The 24,860-nt window shown below is 44.5% G+C and overlaps 2 protein-coding genes across 7 annotated transcripts in view; one reads left to right on the top strand and one right to left on the bottom strand.

The window, feature by feature from the left end:
- SGTB (small glutamine rich tetratricopeptide repeat co-chaperone beta) overlaps nucleotides 1-6,351 on the bottom strand; it is a 44,909-nt gene extending 38,558 nt beyond the window's left edge. The window contains exon 1 of the mRNA XM_048851910.2: nucleotides 6,290-6,351. The gene's annotated coding sequence lies outside the window, so the exon portion shown is untranslated. The remainder of the gene's footprint in view (nucleotides 1-6,289) is intronic.
- Nucleotides 10-24,860, top strand: part of NLN (neurolysin) — a 67,073-nt gene continuing 42,222 nt past the window's right edge. For 3 of the 6 annotated variants that reach the window (XM_048851889.2, XM_048851890.2, XM_048851887.2), the window contains exons 1-3: nucleotides 13-164; nucleotides 21,028-21,284; nucleotides 24,072-24,220. In XM_048851889.2, the coding sequence (XP_048707846.2) occupies nucleotides 124-164; nucleotides 21,028-21,284; nucleotides 24,072-24,220 (447 nt within the window). In that variant the 5' untranslated portion in view covers nucleotides 13-123. Of the gene's footprint in view, nucleotides 165-7,490; nucleotides 7,634-9,475; nucleotides 9,497-21,027; nucleotides 21,285-24,071; nucleotides 24,221-24,860 lie in introns of those variants that run through there. The other 3 variants (XM_048851891.2, XM_048851888.2, XM_075128500.1) reach the window with 3 other exon arrangements.

Raw genomic sequence — 24,860 nt, forward strand, 5'->3', positions numbered from 1 at the left:
GGAGGCGCGGCCGGCGGAAGTGGATGCGCCGCTTAGCGAAGCCGACACTTGCCCGCGGGCACATGGCAGCGGAGCGTGCGCCTGGGCTCGGGCGCCCTTGGCAGCTGCAGCCCCGCCGCCCCCATGTTCTCCCTGTGCAGCGCTGCGGGCCGAGCGGTCAGCAGGTAGCGTCGGGGGCCCGACAGCGGCTGGGGGAGAGTCTCGGGCTGCTGCGGGGCCCGCGGTGGCTGCGGGGCGTCTGAGGGGGCGGGGAGATGGGGCTGTCGGGCTGGATAAGAGCGACTACAGTGGGGGGCGGGGTATCTGAGGGGGCGGTGGGGATGGGGTGTTGGGCTGGACAAGGGCGGCTGAGGGTCCTGCCTACGCCCCCTGCCCGCCGAACCCCTGCCCTAAACCCCTTTCTCACTGAGGAGGGCGTGTCCTGCGCCGCTTCCCTCTACGCGGGGTCATCCCGTTCCTGCACACAGCCATAGCGGCGCCCCTGCCCCCAAGCTTCTCCCCAACCGGGGGTGGGGTCCCTGTCTGTCCCCCTGTGGGGTAGCCTGGCAGCAGCTGCTCTGGCTCCCAGTCAGCTCAGGAGAGAAAAAATCTGGTTCCCCCAAAGGCGGTTGGATTTGTGTGTGATAGTTTCCCCAAGGCACGTTCAGAGGCCCCAGATGAGAGAGGCCAGGAAAATAATAGTGCAAGAAACATTAAACCATGCGGGATTGCTTCCTTTAACGTGTCAGACTTTCTACGGCCTGATATAACCCTTGTTATTTAATGACAGGTTTCAGAGTAACAGCCGTGTTAGTCTGTATTCACAAAAAGAAAACGAGTACTTGTGGCAACTTAGAAACTAACCAATTTATTTGAGCATAAGCTTTCGTGAGCTACAGCTCACTTCATCGGATGCATACTGTGGAAAGTGTAGAAGATCTTTGAAGCATGTAGAAGCATGCTTTGTGTGTATATAAAAAGATCTTCTACACTTTCCACAGTATGCATCCGATGAAGTGAGCTGTAGCTCACGAAAGCTTATGCTCAAATAAATTGGTTAGTCTCTAAGGTGCCACAAGTACTCCTTTTCCTTGTTATTTACAGCACCCTCAGGTGCAGTATCGATCAGACAGGGTCTCTGCCTTGAAATTCTTGCAGTCTAGTTAGTTCCAGACCTGTAACAACAGAAATGGGCAAAGAAACAATGGAGTGGAGACAGGGAGGAAAGATGTGGTTAGACCAGTAAGATATTTTCAGCAAAGGCATGAGTGCAGCCAGATGGAGCAATTTCTAATTTTATATATTAAAATAAATGTCATTAACTCACTGCAGCTAGTTGCAGCAGAGGGTTTTAAATGAGAAAAGGTTTGTCTCTTTGTGGGCCAGTTCAGGATAGATGTTCAGGGCAGTGTGAAAAAAGGCATGTAGACTATTGTGGAAGAAGTGGACAAATGAGGTATCACTGGAGGAGATGAATGAAGGGGGAGGATGGGCATTCCTCCTAGGGCCTTGAAAGTAGGAACAAGAGACCTTCAAGGTGGGGTCAAGAAGCTTATGTAATGGAGAAAGGGAAGACAATGGACGGGTTCACAATGTAAATACTTTGCAGTAATGAGAAGACAAGATATTTGTTTTGAATGGAACTAAATTTGAGTGAAAATGAGAGGTTACCTTTGCATTAATGGACATTTGAGAAGTAATGCAAATACTGTGTACATAATACAAACGATATGTATATCCCTTGCACATTGTCATTGCTGTCCTGTCCCAGAGCTTTTGGTTATGTCCACTTGTGGTTAAAGGGACACTATCAATTTAGAAATCAAGTTTCTGTACTAAAAGTATTTACCTGCTTTTGTTGTAAGTAGTTCCGAAGGTCACTAAACTGGAAAAGGGGGGGGGAGAGTTCTCTGTTTGTGTATTTACAGAACTTTGTGTACAGACATTTTCACTGTTTTTTTCCTATATATAAGCTACTTAGTTTCCCCTGTTTAGATTTTTCAAACAGGTGAGAGAAAAACACACTTTTTAAAAAAATTAACAACAGGCAGAAGGACAGGAAGGAGTAGGTGTGGTACCTGAAACCGCAAGTGGATGTTCATCCTTTTTACGAGTTTTAAATTTAGAAGTTTTTATCTCTAATGCTTCACTGTGGTTTTTCCGTAAAAACTAATTTTACCTCTTTCATTTCCCAAATATTGCTTTTTTTATCTGTTTGTAAATAGAAGTGGAAGTAATATGGTAATTTTTATTGTTTCATAACTCCTTTGCCAATCTTTACTTTAGTGTCCCCACCTTTGCTGAGCTTACAAGAGCAGCTACACTGAACTCGGACATGTAAGGGGAAATCCTACCATCAGACTGTCTGGAGTGGCTCACGGCCATGAGTGCCAGCCTCAAGGCAGACTGTCAAGAAGCAGGGCAGGGATCCCAAACTGGTTGTATGTTCTATAATTAGATTTACCAATCCAGTAACAAGTATGAACCCCTAAAGTATCACAACAGTCTTACCATGGAGTTACAGACAGACTGAAATGCCCAAAGAGACTATCTTGTCACCCAGGCAAGTTGGTTGCTATACACCAAAGATCACAAAATATTCAGGTTGCTTCCAGTCCCAAGAGACCACTCGCTTACCTCCCCAGATCAATCTGTACCGTAGATTTCTCAAAGACAACACTTGTAGCCAATCCTACAATTAACTAAAGTATTTATTAACTAGGAAAAAGAAATTAGCATTATTATAACGTTTAAAGCAGGCAAGCATATATACACAACTGAGTTACAGTCTGTGGTTTGAAAAGGTGACAGAGTTGTAGTGATCTGTCGGCACTAAATGCCTTTTAGGGCTAACCAAGGTTGACCCTGGGGATCTCTGCTTCTGGTTCGTAGTTCTGGCCCTGTCAGGATATGTCTGCACAGCAACTGACACCCGTGGCTGGACCATGCCAGCTGACTTGGACTCGTGGGGCTGTTTCATTGCTGTGTAGACTTCTGGACAGTACTTCATTTGTAATGAAAGAGGTGCTGGACTTAAGCAATTAGGTACCGAGACTCAAGCAATTTTTATATTTTCATAACTGACACAGCAAGCCCAGAGGTGGCAGCGGGGGTATGAACTGCCAAGCCTAGAGGTGCCAGGGCTCAGCCCTGGCAAACCCTGGCACAAATTAAGCTCTGCTTCTGGGCCTGGGCTGGACCCCAGGTTCTGGAACCCTCACAAGGCCCTAGAGCCAGGGCTCCAGGCCTTGCCTGGAAGTCCACACAGCAGTGAAACAGACTCACAGCCCAAGCCCCACGAGCCCAAGTTGGCTGCCACAGGCCAGCCGCAGGTGTCTAGCTGAGGATATGTCTACATAAGAGTCCAGACAGCAAAAGAGAGATGAAAAATTTCCTCATCAGCTATTTTTATTTCTTTTTTTTTCAGAATTCAAGCTGATAGGAAGAGCCCTTTTGCGTATAGCCTCTTTATAGATGTGAAAGGGCAGTTAACAAAGTCTTTGTATTGTGATGTCCCACAGTGGCTCGTAGTTTTGATAGGCCTTTTTGATGGCTAGAAGACGATCCCTCCTGACTGGGTTCAGTTTCAGGCCAAAAGGTTTTTACAAAGCAGAACCTTAAATATTACCTTATAGCAGGGGTGGCCAACCTGTGGCTCCAGAGCCGCATATGGCTCTTCAGAGGCTAATATGCAGCTCCTTACCTCAGCACTGATTCTGGGGCTGGAGCTATAGATTCTAACTTTCCAGTTTGCTGGGGGGTGCTCACTGCTCTGCCCTAAACCCTACCCCCACTCCACCCCTTCCCCCAAGGCCCCTGCCCCTTCCCCTGAGCCTTGCATGTCCTCGTTCCTCCGCCCTCCCCCCCATAGCCTCCTATGCATGTGAAACAGCTGATTGTGGTGGGCGGCGAGAGGGGGGAGTAGGTGCTGATTGGTGGGGGCTGCCAGCAGGTGAGAGGGGCTGGGGAGCTGATGGGGGGCTGCTGACTTATTACTGTGGCTCTTTGGCAATATACATTGGTAAATTCTGGCTCCTTCTCAGGCTGGCCACCCCTGCCTTATAGCATGTGATAAAGATATAATACAGGGGTCGGCAACCTTTCAGAAGTGGTGTGCCGAGTCTTCATTTATTCACTCTAATTTAAGGTTTGGCGTGCCAGTAATACATTTTAACATTTTTAGAAGGTCTAAACTATTGTTGTATGTAAAGTAAATAAGGTTTTAAAAATGTTTAAGAAGCTTCATTTAAAATTAAATTAAAATGCAGAGCCCCCCCGGACCGGTGGCCACACCGGGCAGTGTGAGTGCCACTGAAAATCAGCTCATGTGCCGCAGGTTGCCTACCCCTGATATAATAAGTGAGATTAATGCATGCTGCAATTTGCAAGCATTTCATAAAGTCTAAACACATTGTTATAAGTTCAGTATTCATCTTAACCATACTAATGCACAGGTGAAACAGACTGGTTTCCAGCAATGAATTTGTCAGTGCTCAGCTGAGGCCTAAAGCCTTAGCAAGAGCTGGTACCTACCTCTGTCAGCATCACATCCCATCCCATCAGAAGTTCAGCATACGCCTGCAGAACCCACAGTAATATAAATTCCCTACATTACTTTTCTCCTTAGAACAACTTACAGGGAAAATGAAAATCTCAATTCAGAGCAAATTTCTAGCTGTGAGAACTCATCATAGACAAAGTGGAGATTTCAGAGTCAGCATCTAATTTTACCAAAACAAATATGAATACCGTTTGCCAACATCATCTTTTTCACCATAGGGTCAAGAAGGGTTTAAATCAGGGGTGGGCAAACTACAGCCCACAGGCTGATCCGGCCCACAAGCTGTTTTAAGCTGGCCTGAGAACTGCACCATGCAGCTTGGCCCTGCTCTGGCTGGGGCGCTGAGTCAGGGGCCACACCACGCAACTCGGCCCCACTCGGGCCAGGCTGCTGGGTCGGGGACTGCACCAGCGGTTTGGTCCCACGCCGGCCAGGGCACAGGGTTGGGGGCCGCACCATGCCGGTCTGCACCGCTCCAGCTCTTACGTGCTCCAGTGGCCCCCTCTGGTGTTCCAATGGGAGCTGCAGGGGCAGTGCCTGCGGATGGGGCAGTGTGCAGAGCTGCCTGGCCATGTGTCCATGTAGGACCCAGAGAAGGGACATGCTGCTGCTTCCAGGAGCCGCTTGAGGTAAGTACCGCTCGGAGCCTGCACCCTGAGCCTCTCCCCACGTCCCAACCCCCCTGCCCTAGCCCTGATCCCCCTCCTGCTCTCCAAACCCCTCAATCCCAGCCCGGAGCAGCCTCCTGCACCCCAAACCTCTCATCCCCAGCCCCACCCCAGAGCCCGCACCCCCAGCCGGAACCTGCACCCCTGCCCCAGCCCTAATGCCCATCCCACCCTCCGAACCTTTCAGTCTCAGCCCAGAGCACCCTCCTACACCCCAAACTCCTCATCTCCAGCCTCACCCCAGAACCTGCACCCCCACCCCAATTTTGTGAGCATTTATGGCCTGCCGTACAATTTCTATTCCCTGATGTGGCCCTCGGGCCAAAAAGTTTTCCCACCCTGGTTTAAACACTTCAATACACTTGAAATATTCAACAAAAACATGTGAAGAAAGCAAACCAAAATATAGAGTAATTCTCTTGCCATCTTACTTCATCCTTTGGCAACATTCTTGTGCTTGTCTACAATAGAAGCTAGGAGTATGATTCCCAGATTGTGCACATACACTTATGCTAGCTCTCATCAAGCGAGCATGAGTATAAATAGTGTAGCTGCAGTAGCACAGGCAGCTGTTATTGCAGCACAGCTTGGCTATACCAACTACGTACCCACCATTTTCAGGAGAGTTTGTACTCGGCGTGACTAAGCCGTGCTGCTGCTTCCCATGCTAGTGCAGCTACATTACTATTTATACTTTCGCTAGCTTGATGAGAGCTAGCATGACTATGCGTACACGAGCAGGGAATCACAGCCCTAGCTCGCAGTGTAGACATAGCGTCAGTGAGCAGAAAAAGCCTGAATAAGGGCTGTGACATTCTGCTCAGAACACCCAGAACTGTAAGTCATTGTGTTAGCCCTCTGCCTCAGTAAAAGTGAGTTTTGCTGGAGGTTAGACTGTGTATCAGCTCCCTGCCATGCTAGTCTGTCTGTTTCACCAGCAAACTCCTCAAGACTCTGCCCGTCTTAACCTTCCCATGCAGGTAACCATCAGTGAACCCCAGTTCCCCAAAGATGTCACTCTAGTATACAGTCCATCTCACAAATTGTTTGCTGCCTTCAAATATGCAGAGCATGCACCAACCTGTTAGTTTAGCTGAATACTCCCACTTCAATCTGACAGCACCGAGATAGTTTGTAGTAAACCTAAGAATAAATGTATTAAAGAACAGAGATTTTAAGAGATACTAAGCAAGAGAAAGAGACATATAGTTACATGCAAAACAAAACATGCTTTCTAGTGATTAAAACTTAATTCTAGCAAGTTATATCTTTGTCTAAAACAGTTTCTCACTTGCCGCAAGTTATCAGTAGCTTCTGCCCTTCAGGCAAAGGGGATCCAATTTCCACAGGCTCAAAGGGTGCTCTTCCCTATGGCCCCTAAGTTGGCGGTTCTCAGCCGGGGGTCTGCAGCCTCCTGGGGGTCCACAAGCACTTTCAGGGGGCTGCAGAGCCCTGGGGCTGAAACTTGGTGCTCTGAGCCCCAGCTCTGAAGCCGGCGCTGCCCCAGCCGGGAATCACAAGGGGGTGATCAATGAAAAATCCCAAGTCTGTTTTTTAAGCTTGGTCACCTGGGATAGGGAGAGCGACTGACTTTACTGAGGCTTGGAGACAATGAAAGCAAGTCTTTGGGTATAAACAATGCCTAAAGTGTGTGTGTGTGTGTGTATGAGAGAGAGAGAGGGCGGTAAAAACCTTAAAACTTGAGGTGGATTGTTGGAGGGCACAGAGATCCTATCAGATCTAGTGCCGCTAGTAGCCCAGCCCTTGCTCCACTCCCAAAGGGCAGGCAATGCCTGTTCATCGGTCAAGCGTCCTAGCTATGTCTTTGAGGGAAAGGGCAGAGCTGGCTGAGCATAGAGAGCAGCAGGTCTGGGTCTGCAGCCTAGAAACTGGGATGGGGCCAGGAGAAGCCATGGGCAGGGACCGCGAGTTATATCTCCACGTGGTGCTTTAGCACCAGCAATATTCAGAGCCCAGGAGCTCAGCTCCACCAATATGCCGGGTGTCCCCCCCGACCCCACCTACCGCCCCCCCGAGTGTCCCCTGGCCCACTCTTGCGGCCCCGGAGCAGAGCGTCCCTGCCTCTGCCTCTCAGGTGAAGGTCCATGCTGCGTCCCTGCAGCAACTGCTGCCGCAGGGTCCTAGTGCCCCCCACCACTGCCAGGGCAGACTGACTGAGCCTGCCGTTCCCCTCAGACCCTTCCCTTTTCTGGCGGGACCCTCCACCAGCACAGGGGGGCCCCCTGCCCGCAGTCACTGCTCCTGCCGCATGCTGGGCAAGGGGAAGCCCAGTGAGGCTACAGTCAGGGGCAACAGCAGGGGAGGAGGAACATGCAGCACCCCCCGGCATCCACCATGGGGGAGGCGAGGGAGATTCCTGGACCTGAGTGGGGCCCAAGGAGCACATGCAGAGACAGTGGTGGGGGTGAGTGTGCTGCTGCGGGGGCAGGAAAGGGGGGCTCCTCCCCCAGAGCTTGCTGCTGCCCGCAGGGAAAGGGCATGGGGGGGGGGAGTCCTCTCTGGCCCCTGTCCCGGAGCAGCCTGTCTGCACCCCAAACTCATCCCCAGCCCTGCCCCACCCCAGAGCCCACACTCCCAGCCAGAGCTTTCACCCCCGCACTGCACCCTCTACCCTATCCCCTCCAACACTCCAAACACCTTATCCCCAGTCCTAGCCAGAGCCCTCATCCCCCTGCACTCCAACCCACTGCCCCAGCCCTGAGCCCCCTCCAACACCACAAACCCCTCATCTCCAGTCCCAGCCAGAGCCCCTAACCCTCTGCCTGAGCCCCCTCCAACACCACAAACTCCTCATGTCCAATCCCAGCCAGGGCCTTCATCCCCCCATACCCCAAACCTGGGTTCTGGGCACCACCAAAATTTCTACAAACCTGCCACCCCTGGCCATGGGGGCACAGACCCTCACCAGCTGCCAGCCCAGCACCATCTAGGGACAAGCTCAGAGCTGGGCTGGCAGGAAACAACAGGGATTGGAGGGCGGAGGTAGCACCCGGAGAAGGCCAGCACCCCCAGCATGGGCCCCAGGGACTGAGAACAGCTCCTGCCCCAGAGATTCCCCCCAGCCCCACTGTGTAATTCAGAAAGGGGAGATTTGACCCTATTAACTCACACAGCTGCTTTTGAGCTAGTTTTAAAGAGCAGTTATCCATTTAAGAAACTGGGGGCCAAAGTCCCTTTGCGACAGGACTTGAAACAAAGTTCCACTCTACCAAAGCTGTGTTTATTCCTTGTTCTGTACCCTCAGTTGTCCCAGATTCTACTATGTTGGCAGCGAGAGCACAGGTTTTCAGTCCTGTACAAATCTGATGTACATCACCTCCCGCTCAGCTGTAGAGCTGTCAGTGGATCCATCAGCAAGCACAGTAACAAACCTGGATTTATATATGCATTTTTGAGATGCTTCCCTAGGAGACTTTGTGATTGTTTATATAAAGTCTTTCATTCCATATATTAATATAACTTGTTTAAGATTAAGGGCACTTTTAGCTTCTAAATTAGAATATTTCAGAATGAAGTCCTATCTAGAGGTTGTGTAATCAGCGTTAAATGAGGTATTGAACCTTTAAATCTCATTGCATTTTAGAGAGCAGTCTAGTAGCAGGAGATTCTTGTGGAAAATAACTTATTTTTTTTTTTGAATGTGTGGATTTCACTTGAGCAGGAGAACAGTCATGTATATGTAGAAAATAATTCTGAATGTATTACAAGTAGGCTCCAGTTATTGGAAAGCATCTGATATTTCACAAAACAATCTTTGACATGAAACCAGTATATGTTCTGCATGAATTCTGGAACATGTACCTTAGCATTCTCATCAGCTTGTTTTACATTCCAAGTAGGGTTGCCAACTTTCTAATTGCACAAACCTGAACATCCTTGTCCTGCCCCTTCCCTGATGCTGAGGCTCTGCCCCTTCTCCCGTACCCCACCCCAGCTCACTCCATCTCCCCTCTCTCTGTCGCTCACTCTCCCCCCACCCCCACTCACTTTCACCAGGCTGGAGGAGGGGTGCAGGAGAGGGTGAAGTCTCTGGCTGGGGGTGCGGGCTCTAGGGTGGGGCTGGGGGTGAGAGGTTTGGGGTATAAAAGGGGGCTCTGAGCTGGGATCAAGGGGTTCAAAGTGTGGGAGTCATTCCCAGCCACTGTGAGCTACGGAGTGGGTGCTCAGAGTGGGGCACGGGGGCAGTAGGTGAAGACCCCCTGGCCACCTCTGCACCGAGGAGCCGGACATGCAGTCTGCTTCTGGAAGCCACGCGGAGCCAGGGCAGGTAGGGAGCCTGCCTTAGACTGGCTGCGCCGCTGACTGGATTTTTGGCATATTAAAGTCTCATGGATTACTTTTAATAGTCACTGGGCGATTGAGGCAGATGCCGGTCGACTCCCAGCCAATCTGGGAAGGTTGGCAACCCTAATTCCAAGGCTTGCTGGTTCAAATTGATGGACTCTGATTTTCCACTTTTGTTTTAGCCTCCAAATTCAAAAGGATGGTTTGACATACTCCATAATTTTAATTTTCAAAAAAAAAAGTTGTATTTGTACAGTCCTTACACGAAGGTGACCAAAATATTTGGTGTGGCAGTCAGAGCTTGCTTTTCAAATTAAATAGCTTCTCTGGCCTTTGCAGCAGCACTCAAGTTTGCAGGTGTAAGGCTCCAATAAAGTATAAAGGGAGATGCTATCTCCTTTATCAAAATTATGTTTTGCAGAAGTAACAAGTAATCAAATTTTAGCTTGTTGGCAAAATATACTGTTGCTTAGCGTTCTGGCAAAAATATTTGCTTTTGAACCATCTGACTGTTGCTTACAAGTGTTGTTATTCTTGTTGAAAATCCAATTGTGTCTTATAGGGGCTGCAGCTGCTACTACGTCTTGCTAAATTTGAGGTTGTAAAAGTTGCTACACAACCTACACTGATTTGGTTGGAAAAAATCTGGTTGTTGCTTGGGTTTTTTAGCTGGCAAATTTAAATTTTTCTTTGGTATTCCGGTGACAATAATTGCTCTTAGAACTCTTTGACTATTGCTGAAAATCCCATACCAAATTTCTCCCATCTTCTTTCCTGAATCCTCGCAGAGCTGCTCAGAGCACCAATGGACAGCACATTCAAATCTGCACAATACAGTTATCATAATTCCACTGCCATGTTACTCCAGATAGAACACATCAAAAAGAAAGGTAATGAGAGCAGGAACTACACGATGAAATCTGAGGCATCCCATTGTATTGGCCCTAATATAAGTTATGCAAAGAGGACTTCAAGCAAAGAGACAAAATTTTAATTTTTCAAGTGATCAGAGAGCAAGCTCCATATTTCAGCAGATTTTGAAAACCTCTGTTGAACATTAGGTACTGAATTAGCATTAGCCAGTGCTTAACTGACAATACAGGGGTGAAAGCCTCCTGGTTTTGTCTCTGTTCAAGTGGGACACACCCACCCCCTAACTTGGGACAGGGCTCTACAGGGGGGAAATCATAAACAAAGAACTTGGAAATGGTTGAAAGAACAACCTTAATGCACAGAGGGAGAGGGGGAGGGTCAGCAGAGAAGCAGACTGTAATCTGGTCCCCAGAAGGATGAGGGTATTTAGGATAAGATGGGTCTAACTCTTAGTGGGAACTGTAGGTAAGATAATATGCCTATAGGCCTTGCTTTCTTTTAGCCCTTTTCTCTCTGACAACTGTGTTCCAATGGATGGATAAATAATATTTTGTTTTGAAGAAACTGGTTGGAGTCACCTTCATTTTCATAATGATCACTGCTCCTGAAGGAAAGTTTCTAGTAGGGGCTAAACCTGTTGAGAAAACGAGAATGGTAAAAAGGGGTGCCATTACCTGGAAAGCCAGTCTAAAAGTGGGGTGAATCATAGGATTCCATTGAAAGAAATGAAAGGGCTGGGCCTATCACTTGAAAGGGGAGCTGTAGCGATGCTATGACTCACCAGTGTGGCTCCTCCTGCTGGTTGTCTGGGAATTAGCTCTTTTCCAGTTTATGGAGTGCCCTCTGTAGGTCAGTGTCTCACCTGCCGCTGGCCCCATGTCCCTCCCAGACCCCAGTGCCCTTTACCCTGGGGTTCTGCCTCAGTAGTACCCCCACACTCTGGGTCTGCCCTCCCAGAGGAACCCCCAACCCTCTAAACCCACCTTGCCTCAGTGGCTACTGCCAGTCATCGTCTAGCTCCTGCTCACTGGGGCAGACTGTAGTCTGTAATGGCCACTCATCACAGGCAAGGGGGTAGGACCAGCTGCCTCTGCCTAACCTTGGGCTGAACCTCTGCAACCCCATTACTTGTACAGGCCTTCACCAAGGTCTGTAGGGTTTACGAGGCAGGCGCTCCCATTTCCCTATCCCCAGCCCTTCTAGGACTAGAGTGAAACTCCTCTGTGTCTGGCCCACAGCCCTCTTATAAGGGCCAGCTGGGCCCTGATTGAGCTGGCCACAGCTGTGATCAGCTATTCACTCAGCTTCCCCAGCTGTTCTTAATCCCTTTTACCCAGCCGCAGCCCTCTCCAGGACTGCTTTTAACCCCTTCAGGGCAGGAGCGGGGTGACCACCAAAACACTGAGTGAAGGGTCAAAGGCTTACCCTGGAACTGTGACAAGAGGAAAATACAATTCCTTTTATTTGGCTGCAGATGAAAGAAGGCCTTATTGAAAATAATAAAGCTAGCAATGGTATTTTATCCAGGAAGCCTGTCCTCTGAGAATGTTCTATAATGAAAAAGGCCAAATTAGTCAAAAGTTACTTTAATACTGTTAACAAAACAAAGGCACCGTGAAGTCAATGGGAGATGAAGGGGTGCTTAGCATCTTGAAAGCTTTGGTCCCTTTATGCAGAGGTGTGAGGAAGATTTCAGTATTTCATTTCTTGTTGTCTTTTCCCTAATTGTTCAAAAATATCCACGGATTTCTTTTTTGACACTATTTTATATTTAATTTTGTCTGGTTCTTTCATGGTGTCATCTTAGGATTTATGTCCGAGGTTCATTCACATATGTTGCTCACTCAGAATCACTCTGCAGTTACTGAATAGTTGTTATGGAATATACGATTCGGATAGTTAATAAGTCTTTTATATCTTCACTTCACTTCTGGCCAAATTTTATGTTTTCTTTTTCCTTAAAGCTTTTAAAATGGCTTGTCAGGCAAGCCTTTGTGTTTGGAAATAAAACTGTAATTTCCCAAGAGTTTTAGGCCCTCAAGAGGGTAAAGATTTTATAAAATTCTGATGTCAACACATGGTCTATCTTTGGTTCCACAACAGTTTTACAAAAAGAAAAGGAGTACTTGTGGCACCTTAGAGACTAACCAATTTATTTGAGCATAAGCTTTTGTGAGCTACAGCTCACTTCATTGGATGCATTCAGTGGAAAATACAGTTGGGAGATTTATATACATAGAGAACATGAAACAATGGGTGTTACCATACACACTGTAAGGAGAGTGATCACTTACGATGAGCTATTACCAGCAGGAGAGGCTAAGGGAAAACCTTTTGTAGTGATAATCAAGGTGGGTCATTTCCAGCAGTTGACAAGAACGTCTGAGGAACAGTGGAGGATGGGAGGGAATAAACAAGGGGAAATAGTTTTACTTTGTGTAATGACCCATCCACTCCCGGTCTCTATTCAAGCCTAAGTTAATTGTATCCAGTTTGCAAATTAATTCCAATTCAGTAGTCTCTCGTTGGAGTCTGTTTTTGAAGTTTTTTTGTTGAAGAATTGCAACTTTTAGGTCTGTAATCGAGTGATCAAAGAGATTGAAGTGTTCTCCGACTGGTTTTTGAATGTTATAATTCTTGACATCTGATTTGTGTCCATTTATTCCTTTACGTAGAGACTGCCCAGTTTGGCCAATGTACATGGCAGAGGGGCATTGCTGGCACATGATGGCATATATCACATTGGTAGATGTGCAGGTGAACGAGCCTCTGATAGTGTGGCTGATGTGATTCGGCCCTATGATGGTGTCCCCTGAATAGATATGGGGACACAGTTGGCAACGGGCTTTGTTGCAAGGATAGGTTCCTGGGTTAGTGGTTCTGTTGTGTGGTATGTGGTTGCTGGTGAGTATTTGCTTCAGGTTGCGGGGCTGTCTGTAAGCAAGGACTGGCCTGTCTCCCAAGATCTGTGAGAGTGATGGGTCGTCCTTCAGGATAGGTTGTAGATCCTTGACGATGGGTTGGAGAGGTTTTAGTTGGGGGCTGAAGGTGATGGCTAGTGGCGTTCTGTTATTTTCTTTGTTGGGTCGGTCCTGTAGTAGGTGACTTCTGGGTACTCTTCTGGCTCTGTCAATCTGTTTCTTCACTTCAGCAGGTGGGTGTTGTAGTTGTAAGAATGCTTGAGAGAGATCTTGCAGGTGTTTGTCTCTGTCTGAGGGCTTGGAGCCAATGCGGTTGTATCGTAGAGCTTGGCTGTAGAATACAGACTAACATGGCTGCTACTCTGAAAATAGTTTTACATTCATTCTCATGTTGTTTTGTCTCTCTTTCATAAACTGTTAACTTTCTAGAAAGAAATTAGACATATTTAGAAGATCACCTCTGTAATTTATATATTATTTGTACAATTCTGTCATCCTTAACTCTAAACACACAAAAATCTAGTTTAAATTATTTTATTTACTTTTTTACCTGGTCATTTTAACAACTCCAGTTAACTGGTTTTATGTGTATGTTAAAGGGCCCACAAAGCGCATCAGGGAACTATCACTGCTAACAGCTAAAGATGATCTCCTTTATCTCAGATGGCAAAAACATTCATTTTTGGAGCTGAGGAACCAGGGTTTTCGTCTCAGCATTGTATATGTGTATATGTGAAATATATATCAGTTACCTGCAGCCCATTGATTCTTTGTGCCATATGGCTTTATTTTATAATTAGGGCATTGGAGTATTTGAGAATTCATATTTATTTACAATTTTATGTAGACACCTGAGACGAAATCCTGGGCATTTGGAAAAGCCCCCATTGACTTCAGTGGGGCCAGGATTTCACCCATAGTGCATTTTTTATTTACATTTTACTTTACATATACTCACTGTGATCTAAGATGACATAACATATTCTCTGGTTGACTGAGAGAGACCTCAGGAAGGGCAGTTACAAAATGTGTTTAAATAGTTCATTGAGGTACAGCCTTTAGTGGCTGTGTCACTAGAAGTTATATTATAGTTCTTTGTCAAGAAACTTAAAGAAATCAGTGTCCCATGTTGTTAGAAAGATACACTGATCAGTTCAAACCTTTCTGGAGCATTGTCCTCTCTACCAGCTCATACAAATGGTTACTTTCTATACTGGGGTGGCCAGCCTGAGAAGGAGCCAGAATTTACCAATGTACATTGCCAAAGAGCCACTGTAATACGTCAGCAGCCCCACCAATCAGCGCCTCCCCCTCAGGATGATCAGACAGCAAGTGTGAAAAATCGGGACGGGGTGGGGGATAATAGGAGTCTATATAAGAAAAAGACCCCAAAACTGGGACTGTCCCTATAAAATCGGGACATCTGGTCACCCTACTCCCCCTCCCTCCCTGCACCTCCCAATCAGCTGTTTCATGGGGTTCAGGAGGCTGGCGGGGGGGGGGGGGAGGCATGGCAGGTTAGGGGGAGGGGCGGGAAGGGATGGAGTAGGGGCAGGGCCTGTGGCAGAGCCAGAGGTTGAGCAGTGAGCACCTCCCGGCACATTGGAAAGTTGGCGCCTGTAACTCCAGCCCTATGCCTATACAAGGAGCCACATATTAACTTCCGAAGAGCAGCATGTGGCTCCGGAACCACAGGTTGGCCACCCATGTTCTATACCATCAGCTGGAGATTGGAGCAATCAGAGTCGTTACTACTCCAATACCAGATGGTTGCTATTTAGCATTTCTCATTTGTTTTCTGTCTCCAACAGATGTAAACATCCACTTGCTGGCAGTTATAATAATTAGTGCTAGGCTACAGATTTTATTTTTTTATTACTCAAAGCTGCTGTCTAATGTAATGAGAGAGTTAGGTCACCAGTTCCACCCTGGAAATTAAAAGTAGTGCTTGTCAGTCTTCTGGATCCAGCATTCAAGCCCTCAAGGGGAGATCCAAGTAATTCTATAGCCATTTAAACCTCTTGCCCAGTGATTAATTCAGAATTTATCACTAATTGCTGTTTTAGTTACTATTTCAGTGGTTATTCTTGAAAAATATATTTGCTCAGTGACATAGCTGATACATATTTTATCTGTGTGCATTTCTAAAGTGCTTAACTCCATAGTATCTCAGCATTGTATGTGGACTACAGAAAGCTCCATCTGAGTAAGTTCCATCTGGAGATGTTAATTTCACATGGTGATCTTTGTTTAGTTGTCAGCTCTTACCTTTGTGCATGTTGCTTGGTTTTTCTTCCCTTCTGCTTCATTTATTTGGAAAACGCTTGGTGTAGAGAGAATTCTTTCTCTGTGACCTTAAGAAGGTGGAATTTGCACTCTTCCTTATTTTCTTTGCATGGGTTTTCTAGAGCCTTGAGCTTGCTGTTAAGAAGATGCACCTCCAGCTCCTTCTACTCTATATCTGGACTCTTTTAGTCACAATGTGCAGGTGATTCTAGTGGCCGTAGCAGGGCCCAGAAAGAGAGATGGTCCTTGAGATTACAGCTTTTTATCCTTTAAGGGATTTGTAGGTTAATTTACAACCTTGAAATGGACCCACTAGTGTTGGAATGGGGAGCCAGTGTAGATGGCAGAGCACCAGTGTACAGTACTGTACTCTTTTGCTTGTCATTTTCAGGATGGGCTGCTACCTTCTTATCTAGACTCGTATAGAAAGAGTTTCAGTGGTCCAGCACAGAAATCATAGAATCATAGAATATCAGGGTTGGAAGGGACCTCAGGAGGTCATCTAGTCCAACCCCCTGCTCAAAAGCAGGACCCATCCCCAATTAAATCATCCCAGCCAGGGCTTTTTCAAGCCTGTCCTTAAAAACTTCTAAGGAAGGAGATTCCACCACCTCCCTAGGCAACGCATTCCAGTGTTTCACCACCCTCCTAGTGAAAAAGTTTTTCCTAATATCCAACCTAAACCTCCCCCACTGCAACTTGAGACCATTACTCCTTGTCCTGTCCTCTTCCACCACTGAGAATAGTCTAGAACCATCCTCTCTGGAACTACCTCTCAGGTAGTTGAAAGCAGCTATCAAATCCCCCCTCATTCTTCTCTTCCGCAGACTAAACAATCCCAGTTCCCTCAGCCTCTCCTCATAAGTCATGTGTTCCAGTCCCCTAATCATTTTTGTTGCCCTTTGCTGGACTGTCTCCAATTTATCCACATCCTTCTTGTAGTGTAGAAATGACTAATGCCTCAACCTTTGATGTAAGTTATTGTCAGAGAGGAATAAATAAAATTATCTTGCTAGCCAGAGGTGGAAGAAGGACTGTCGCTATCTAAGTGTTCAGGGTCAGTAATCAGAGTAACAGCCGTATTAGGAGCTGTAGCTCACGAAAGCTTATGCTCAAATAAATTGGTTAGTCTCTAAGGTGCCACAAGTACTCCTTTTCTTTTTTCAGGATCAGTAATGACTACAGTAGGACCTATGGCTGATCCACTCTCTTGACTATGAGTGGACAAATGCCTTCAGCTGAGAGAAAGCTGGTGATGATAAGCTGCCCGTAGAACTGTTTTCCTCTTCTGGTTCTCATCACTTTGGTCTTTCTTACATTCAGCTTGAGACAGCTCTTCTTTATCCATGTGTCAGAGTCAGCAAGTCTCTAACATATGGGCATTATCACAACTCTGATTGTCCACATCTCTATGTGCTGGTAGAGGAAAAATAAACCGCATAGAATCATAGAATATCAGGATTGGAAGGGACCTCAGGAGGTCATCTAGTCCAACCCCCTGCTCAAAGCAGGACCAATCCCCAATTAAATCATCCCAGCCAGGGCTTTGTCAAGCCTGAACTTAAAAACTTCTAAGGAAGGAGATTCTACCACCTCCCTAGGTAACGCATTCCAGTGTTTCACCACCCTCCTAGTGAAAAAGTTTTTCCTAATATCCAACCTAAACCTCCCCCACTGCAACTTGAGACCATTACTCCTTGTCCTGTCATCTGCTGCCACTGAGAATAGTCTAGAACCATCCTCTTTGGAACCACCTCTCAGGTAGTTGAAAGCAGCTATCAAATCCCCTCTCATTCTTCTCTTCTGCAGACTAAACAATCCCAGTTCCCTCAGCCTCTCCTCATAAGTCATGTGTCCCAGACCCCTAATCGTTTTTGTTGCCCTTCGCTGGACTCTCTCCAATTTATCCACATCCTTCTTGTAGTGTGGGGCCCAAAACTGGACAGTACTCCAGATGAGGCCTCACCAATGTCGAATAGAGGGGGAGGATGACGTCCCTCGATCTGCTCGCTATGCCCCTACTTATACATCCCAAAATGCCATTGGCCTTCTTGGCATCAAGAACACACTGCTGACTCATATCCAGCTTCTCGTCCACTGTCACCCCTAGGTCCTTTTCCGCAGAACTGCTGCCTAGCCATTCGGTCCCTAGTCTGTAGCTGTGCAGTCCCTAGTCTCTTGTTTGAGCTGTGATGAATAAACCATGTTCACTAGGAAAAAATAGTCTTCCATTACTACATTTGGGTAAGAATGATGTTCCTTATTTATATCTGTACAAAATAACTGACTTAGTCTAGTTGTAGAATCTTTCAGCTACAAAGGTGTAACCTTAAAATGGAAGCCTTTCACCCATGCCCTTTTCAAACTGCTTGCATAGTCACCATTTTTCATCCGGGCCACCTACACACTACATTATTATGCTAAATTTTATGAGCATTTATATATGTACCAAACTGGTTTTGATACTCCCCAAATAGCTATTAGCACAACTGTCGTGATTGCTATTAAATAATCAACATGAACCATGAATTGGTATCTGTTAGTAAATGTCACCTTGTAATAGTGACCACTTTACACTTGCACATTTTAAAAAAAACTTTAATTATATCTGGGTATTAGTTTGTGCAATTAACATATCAACACATACGGTCTTCCTTCATACCATAATTTATTTGACTTCATTAGCAGGAGTTAAAAAATATTTTAATTACAAAGCCATGCCATAGAACAATCAGCTTAGTAAATGCAAAGGTTTTAAATCTCCTAGTTGCTTTGTAATCACAATTACCTGAAGATGTGGGTTAGTCCTACTAAGCTAGTCTTCTGTGTCAGGCAAATCTTGCTTCTCAAGGGCAAACTGGCTTTGAGTTGCTCTCAGTTATCTCTTTCTGCTACTTCTGCTCAACTTGTGATTGTGTGCACAGGGTCAACATTGTGGTAGAACAGAATGGGTTTCTCTTTTGGCTCTTTTGTTTCCAGTAAATCTGCATCTCATTGTTTGACTTGGTCACAGTTTGTCTGTATGCAATGTTGTAGCTGTGTTGGTCCCAGGATATGATAGAAACAAGGTGGGTGAAATAGTATCTTTTATTGGACCAACTTCTGTAGGTGAGGGAGGCAAGCTTTTGAGCTTACACAGAACTCTTCTTCAGGTCAGCTCTTTTTCAGTAGAGCTCTGTGTAAGCTCAATAACTTGCCTCTCTCACACACAGAAGTTGGTACAATAAAGTATATTACCTCATCCATCTTGTCTCTACAATTTGTCTGGTCCAGCTAAATTTTTTCACTCCCAAGGTCAGTTCCCCCTCAAACTTTGGCTTTGGTTCTCTGCTCCAGAATATCGCCTCTTGCAAATCCTTGTCTCTGGTTCTTCCATACTTATGGCTTAGTGCTTGCTTTACCAGCCATACTTCATTCTCACTATCTGTTAGATACTAATGTAAGGTTATGCAAAATATGTGTCCATATTTATGTATTTATAGATAGATATTAACTCTGGGTTTAAGTTGGACATGAGGATTCTGAGTTTTCCTATTAATACACTGCTGTGAATTTTCAGATTACCCCTGTAAAGAATCCTACAGAGTATGATCAAATCTGTGTTCACAAAACAGCACCTCTCCCAATGGAGCTGGAAGCAGCTGCTTAATTAAACTGATGAGACTCACTCAGCTCCTAGTTAGTTTCACTCTTCTACTTCTGATGCAGCTGGGATGTATGTAGGTGTGATTCCCCACTGTCCTGGAGGTGCTCTGGGTGGAAAAAAAGATTAACATGGAAGGAGAGAGATGAGACAAAAACAGGAGGGTCAAAGAAGGGGAAGAGATATGGGGGAAAGAATTGACAGAGCAGCTAAAAGAAAGCAAGATTTTGAAGAGCAAAATATAGTGCATGCGTGGTCACGCTGTACAGAGCAAAGTGGCGTCCTCCATACAGTAGGGATTGCCACAACACCAGCAAGCCACAGTTTGAGGACCACTGAACTAGAGGGAGGGTTGCTGTGGTACGGGGCTTTGATGTGTGTGTGTGCAGTGGTGCAGGGAGAATGGGATGAGTGCTGAAAAATAGTGATAAGTGAGTGAGTAGATTCAAGAATGGGGCATGGACCAAAACAAAGCATGGAAAAGCAAATAGATGCACAGAAAACAAAAGGAAAGGAAGAGCATGGAAGAAATTGTGGGGTATGGCAATAATGACAATCATTTGCTCTTTATAGCACTTGTCATTGGTTGATCTCAAAGTGCTTAACAAAGAAGTTCAGTGTCATTATCCCATTTTACAGATATGGAAACTGAGAGAGGTAAAGTGATTGTCCCAAGGTCACCCAATTGGCCAGTTGCAGAGATGGGAATAGAACCCAGGTCTCCTGAGTCCCAATTTGGTAGGCTATTCCGCAGGTCATAAATGTGTGACATGCAATGAAAGGAGAAAAAGACACAGATTCCTGGGTATGATTGGGAGCAAAGGAAGGTCAATAACTAAATTTTAGGGGTGACATTTTATTTCTTCCTATATTTTGGTGATTCAACAGAAACTCAGAAAAAACACCTCCCACTGAAATTCTGAAATTGCCCCCCCTGCCATTAAACCCCTGAAAAATGGCTGAATCATAGCTTTGTGTGTGCATTGTTGTAATGGTTAGTGAAAAGGCAGCTGTCCATCCCAGCACTGTAGGGGGTCTCTTGTAAACTTTTCTGCCTAACCAAGTCTGTAATACAGTTGAGTACTTTAATTAGAGTTATTAACTGAACCCAAAGGTTATTTATAGATATGAGAAACCTTCATGCCTTTTCCAGGCACAGAGCAAAACCTTATGAAATACTCATATAAGATCTGCAACAGTTAAAAGAGTACATTTTGAAGCAGGAGGCTATGAGATAATTTGCTCTCATGGCCTGGAACACAGCAGACATTCAATGCAAGTATAAAATTATCCATTTTAATTTACACTTCCATGTTTTTGCCATTTTGTTTATGTTGCATGTAACTACTAGCCTTCATAACCTAGCTTTCACTGTATATTCTCTTTTCCTTGTCTCAAAATACAAAACACTATTGTCTGTTTCCATGGAGTTTCAGTAACTGGTGTTTTGAATAACAACTCAATCCTCTAAGAAAAACTGTTTTGTCTATTTTTGCTGAACCAAAAGGTTTTATCTCTGTTTTTGCATACATATTAGATAGCACTCCCTCAATCTAGTGGGGGGGGGGGAACGGCAGACATCTGAATTATTTTAAAATACAGATTTATTTAATTAAAAGTACAACTGTTTAGGGTCCTGAAGAGGAAAGGCTAGACCTAAAAAGGAATATGTTCTTGTTTCTAAAAATACTGTTTAATATAAAAAAGTAATGTTTTTTTTAAATAATACACAATAGACTTTTTGCTTCAATTTAGATTCTTAATCTCCAAAATTCATTTTTAAAATTTCAGAGCTGGTGGTCCAAGTCTTTTACTGAGAATGACATTAGGAACAGAAATTACTACCCATCTCCAGGCCTCTTCATATGCAGCATCAGACCGAAACTTTTTGAAATGGGACCTGTCACCAGAGCAAATCAGAACAAGGACAGATGATCTGATCATGAAAACAAAGCAAGTGTATGACAATGTTGGAATGCTTAATTTTGAAAAAGTAACATATGAGAACACTATGCAGGCTCTGGCCGACATAGAAGTGGAGTATACAAGTGAGTATGTGGAATCTAATACCTTCCTTTTCTGAATTCGTCCTATCCACACAGCAGAGTTCGGGAAGCAATGCAGCAAAAGCAGTTACCACCTGTGAGTCTGATCTGTGCCCTTCATGGCTAGAGAAATTAGAAATCTCAAAAGTGATATCCATTCATATTCATTTTTGACCTGGCCATTAAAGACATGGCAAGGGTTAGCAAGACTATGCTGGTATTACTTCACTCATTTCTCTCAGACTATATTGAGAGAGTCATGATGGGCATATACTCCTCCACTTTCAAAGTCCTCACCTGTGAAATCTGAGTGACCCATCCTATTCTTGTCAGTGACTGCATGGAGCCACTTGGTGGCACTGTGCAACAGCATGGACTAAAATGTCTGCAGTATACATATGAAATCCAGCTTTACAATTACTTTCACATCTTATATAAAAAGCACTTTCCTTCAGCCATTTGGGGGCCTGTTTGAGACCAGTATCTGAAGTCAAATCACGTGACTAATGTGATGCTAGTCGGGGGAGGGAAGCATTTCAGAGAACTCATGTCCTAACATCTTCCTCCAGTGAGGGCATCTGCTCTGTGTTAAGTCTGCAATCTTACCCTTCTCTTGACACTTCACAGATTCTGTGCACCAAATAATCATGACTATGGTTATTATATCCTTTTCCTATTATAGCTGGCAAGGAGACTGTCTTGAACAATCTTAATCCAAACAGCCTCCTGTCAGGTTCAGATTTAGCCACAGTGATGATCAGTGATCCATGCATTCATGACCTCCAACCTGAATTATTGTGGCTCTCTGTGTGTAGGAATAAAACTACCAGGCTTAAGTTAAAAATAAAAGTAAATAAATAAATAAAATAAAAAGCTACTGTTTGGTTCAGAACACAGCAGCAATCTGCCCAGCTGCAGAGGCTGTGAAGAGTACATATCACTCCAGTGCTCTTCTCTCTTCCCTGGGTCCTATCAGAATACTAGTTCAGATTTAAGCTTTGGTTACCAATCTTCAAAGCTCTACATGGAACTAGTCTCACTTTCCTGAGGGATCACTCATGGTATGTGATAATGACCTCTCTCAACAGCAGCATTCCATTAGAACCTTAAGAACATAAGAACGGCCATAGTGGGTCCTACCGAAGGTCCGTCTAGCCCAGTATCCTGTCTTCCAAAAGTAGCTAATGCCAGGTGCCCCAGAGGGAATGAACAGAACAGGTAATCATCAAGTGATCCATCTCCCATCGCCCATTCCCAGCTTCTGGCAAACAGAGGCTAGGGATACTATGCCTGTCCATACTGGATAATAGCCATTGGTGGACCTATCCTTCATGAACTTATCTAGTTCTTTTTTGAACCCTGTTATAGTCTTGACCTTCACAACATCCTCTGGCAAGGAGTTCCACAGTTGACTGTGCGTTGTGTGGAAAAAATACTTCCTTTTGTTTGTTTTAATTCTGCTGCCTATTAACCTTGGAACCGTCAGTCTTGAACATTATACTCACATGAGCAGGGGAGAGAGCTTTCCCAGTAACTGGCCCATGTACCTGGAACTCATTCTCAGAAAAGACCCAGATGACCACAAACCTCAGGAGCTTCAGAGCAAAATGTAAAACTCACTACTTCATTTGAACCATCTTAACATAACACCAGCAAAACAAATAAAGTTCAGGCCCTACAGACTGGAGGAGAGGGCAAACCACATGTGTATGTGCATCCCATAATTTTGAGAGACAGACAAGATACCACAGTCTTTGGTTGTGTATTGTGTCTTAGTTTTTCACAAAGCTTTTTAGGTGCATCTTAAAATCTGTAACCAACTAATCTTTAGAACCTTCATCTGCTAGTAATATGAACTGAACGGTCTCTCAGGACAAAAAGCATTTGTTACACTTTTGTGTAAAATGTTTGAACAAAGTGTAACATGCAGGACATTAGCACTTTTTTAAAAGGGAAAACTATAACTAGGTTTAATCAAGTCCAAGTTAATTAATCCAGCTAGTCATTTCAACTGCTTTTTTAATTATAGGACCTATGTTCATGTTTGTTATTAATACAGGGGCACGACAGCATTGCTGAGAATTTAGTTTATTTTCATTTCCATTCAAAATTGTTACTCAGCCTGTGATCTCTGATAGTCCAAAATAATCACACATCATCTCCCTCAGTTTTCTTATTGCTTGCTTTTATTAGTAATAAACAGACTTGGTCATATCTGTATTTTCTCCTGCCAATTTTTGAATAATTTGAGGGAGAATTGTAAAGATTCAAAACTTGCTATTTCCAAGATTCTAGAGAGAGAATCTGTGACAACCATTAAAAATAATTTATTTAAAAATACCTACTTTCTGTACTTTTAAAAGATTCATCTCATTTCAAAGCATACAATTACTCCAGTGCTTTAAATATATCTGTATTAAACTTTTACTAACTCAAAATTGACCTTGTGGAACGATTAAAGTGGGGACATTTGCAAGGGCAGTTGGGCTTTTATAATATACACCATCAGTGAAATATGCATTTGTTCTAATGCATCTGTTGCTGCTGTGTATATAATTGTATTGGTTCATTTTTTACATAATCCGTGATCCATTCATTATCTGTAAATCCTAATCAGTGGTTGCTTCAGGTATCTGTTTATATAAGTTTATTTCTGAAAGCTTGTGTAAAAACTAAAAACAACGAATTATTAAATAACTTGTCTATTCCTAGGAAGTTCCTCATCTTGAAAAAAATTAACATGGACTGACTGCATTGTAAGTGTTTTAAAATGTATTTTTATTTTAACAGTGGAAAGAAGCATGCTGGATTTCCCGCAGCATGTCTCATCCAACAAAGATGTACGCTCAGCAAGCACAGAAGCTGACAAAAGACTTTCTTATTTTGATGTGGAGATGAGCATGAGAGAAGATGTGTTTCAGAGGATTGTTTATTTGCAGGTAAATGACAATGAAGATAACTAAAAATAACCGGTAGAGGAATATGTAAGGTGCCACCAGTGAAATTTTTTTCCCAATAAATAGTACATGCTGTGTTTTTCAGTATCCCTATCACTTAATTAATCTCAATCACTGTTAAATCCACTATCCACTGAATAGACCTGTAGTGTATGTGTTACATGAGGGGCCTCATTTAAATTCTCTTGCTTCAAAAACCTAAGGATTTTACTTAAAGAAAACCTTTACCAGGTAGAAACCTTGGGGAAAAGGTGCACTCTCTCACGTCTATATTTGGCTGCCAGATAAGCTTGTGCACACACTCGTTCACTGTTTCTTACTTCATTGGAATTAGGAATGACTACATTTTTTTGTTGTTTAAATTATTCTAGAAGTCAATAATGCTGATGCAAACAAAATACTTGGTTTACTACTGTCTACTAGCCCCTTTTAAAGTGTTTTCATAGACTGCCTCATCCTCCAAGTAAGCACCATCATAAGTGTTACGCTTTAATTAAGTATATATTATTAACTGTGTAATTCAAACTAAACCAAGAATAATTAAAATTTACTGTGATGGCCTCACTTTTCTTACTCCCCCAAATGTATGAAGTAGTATTTGTTTATCATTCTTCAGATGGGT

The sequence above is a fragment of the Caretta caretta genome, chromosome 5, assembly GCF_965140235.1.
Source record: "Caretta caretta isolate rCarCar2 chromosome 5, rCarCar1.hap1, whole genome shotgun sequence".
Lineage (NCBI taxonomy): Eukaryota > Metazoa > Chordata > Testudines > Cheloniidae > Caretta > Caretta caretta.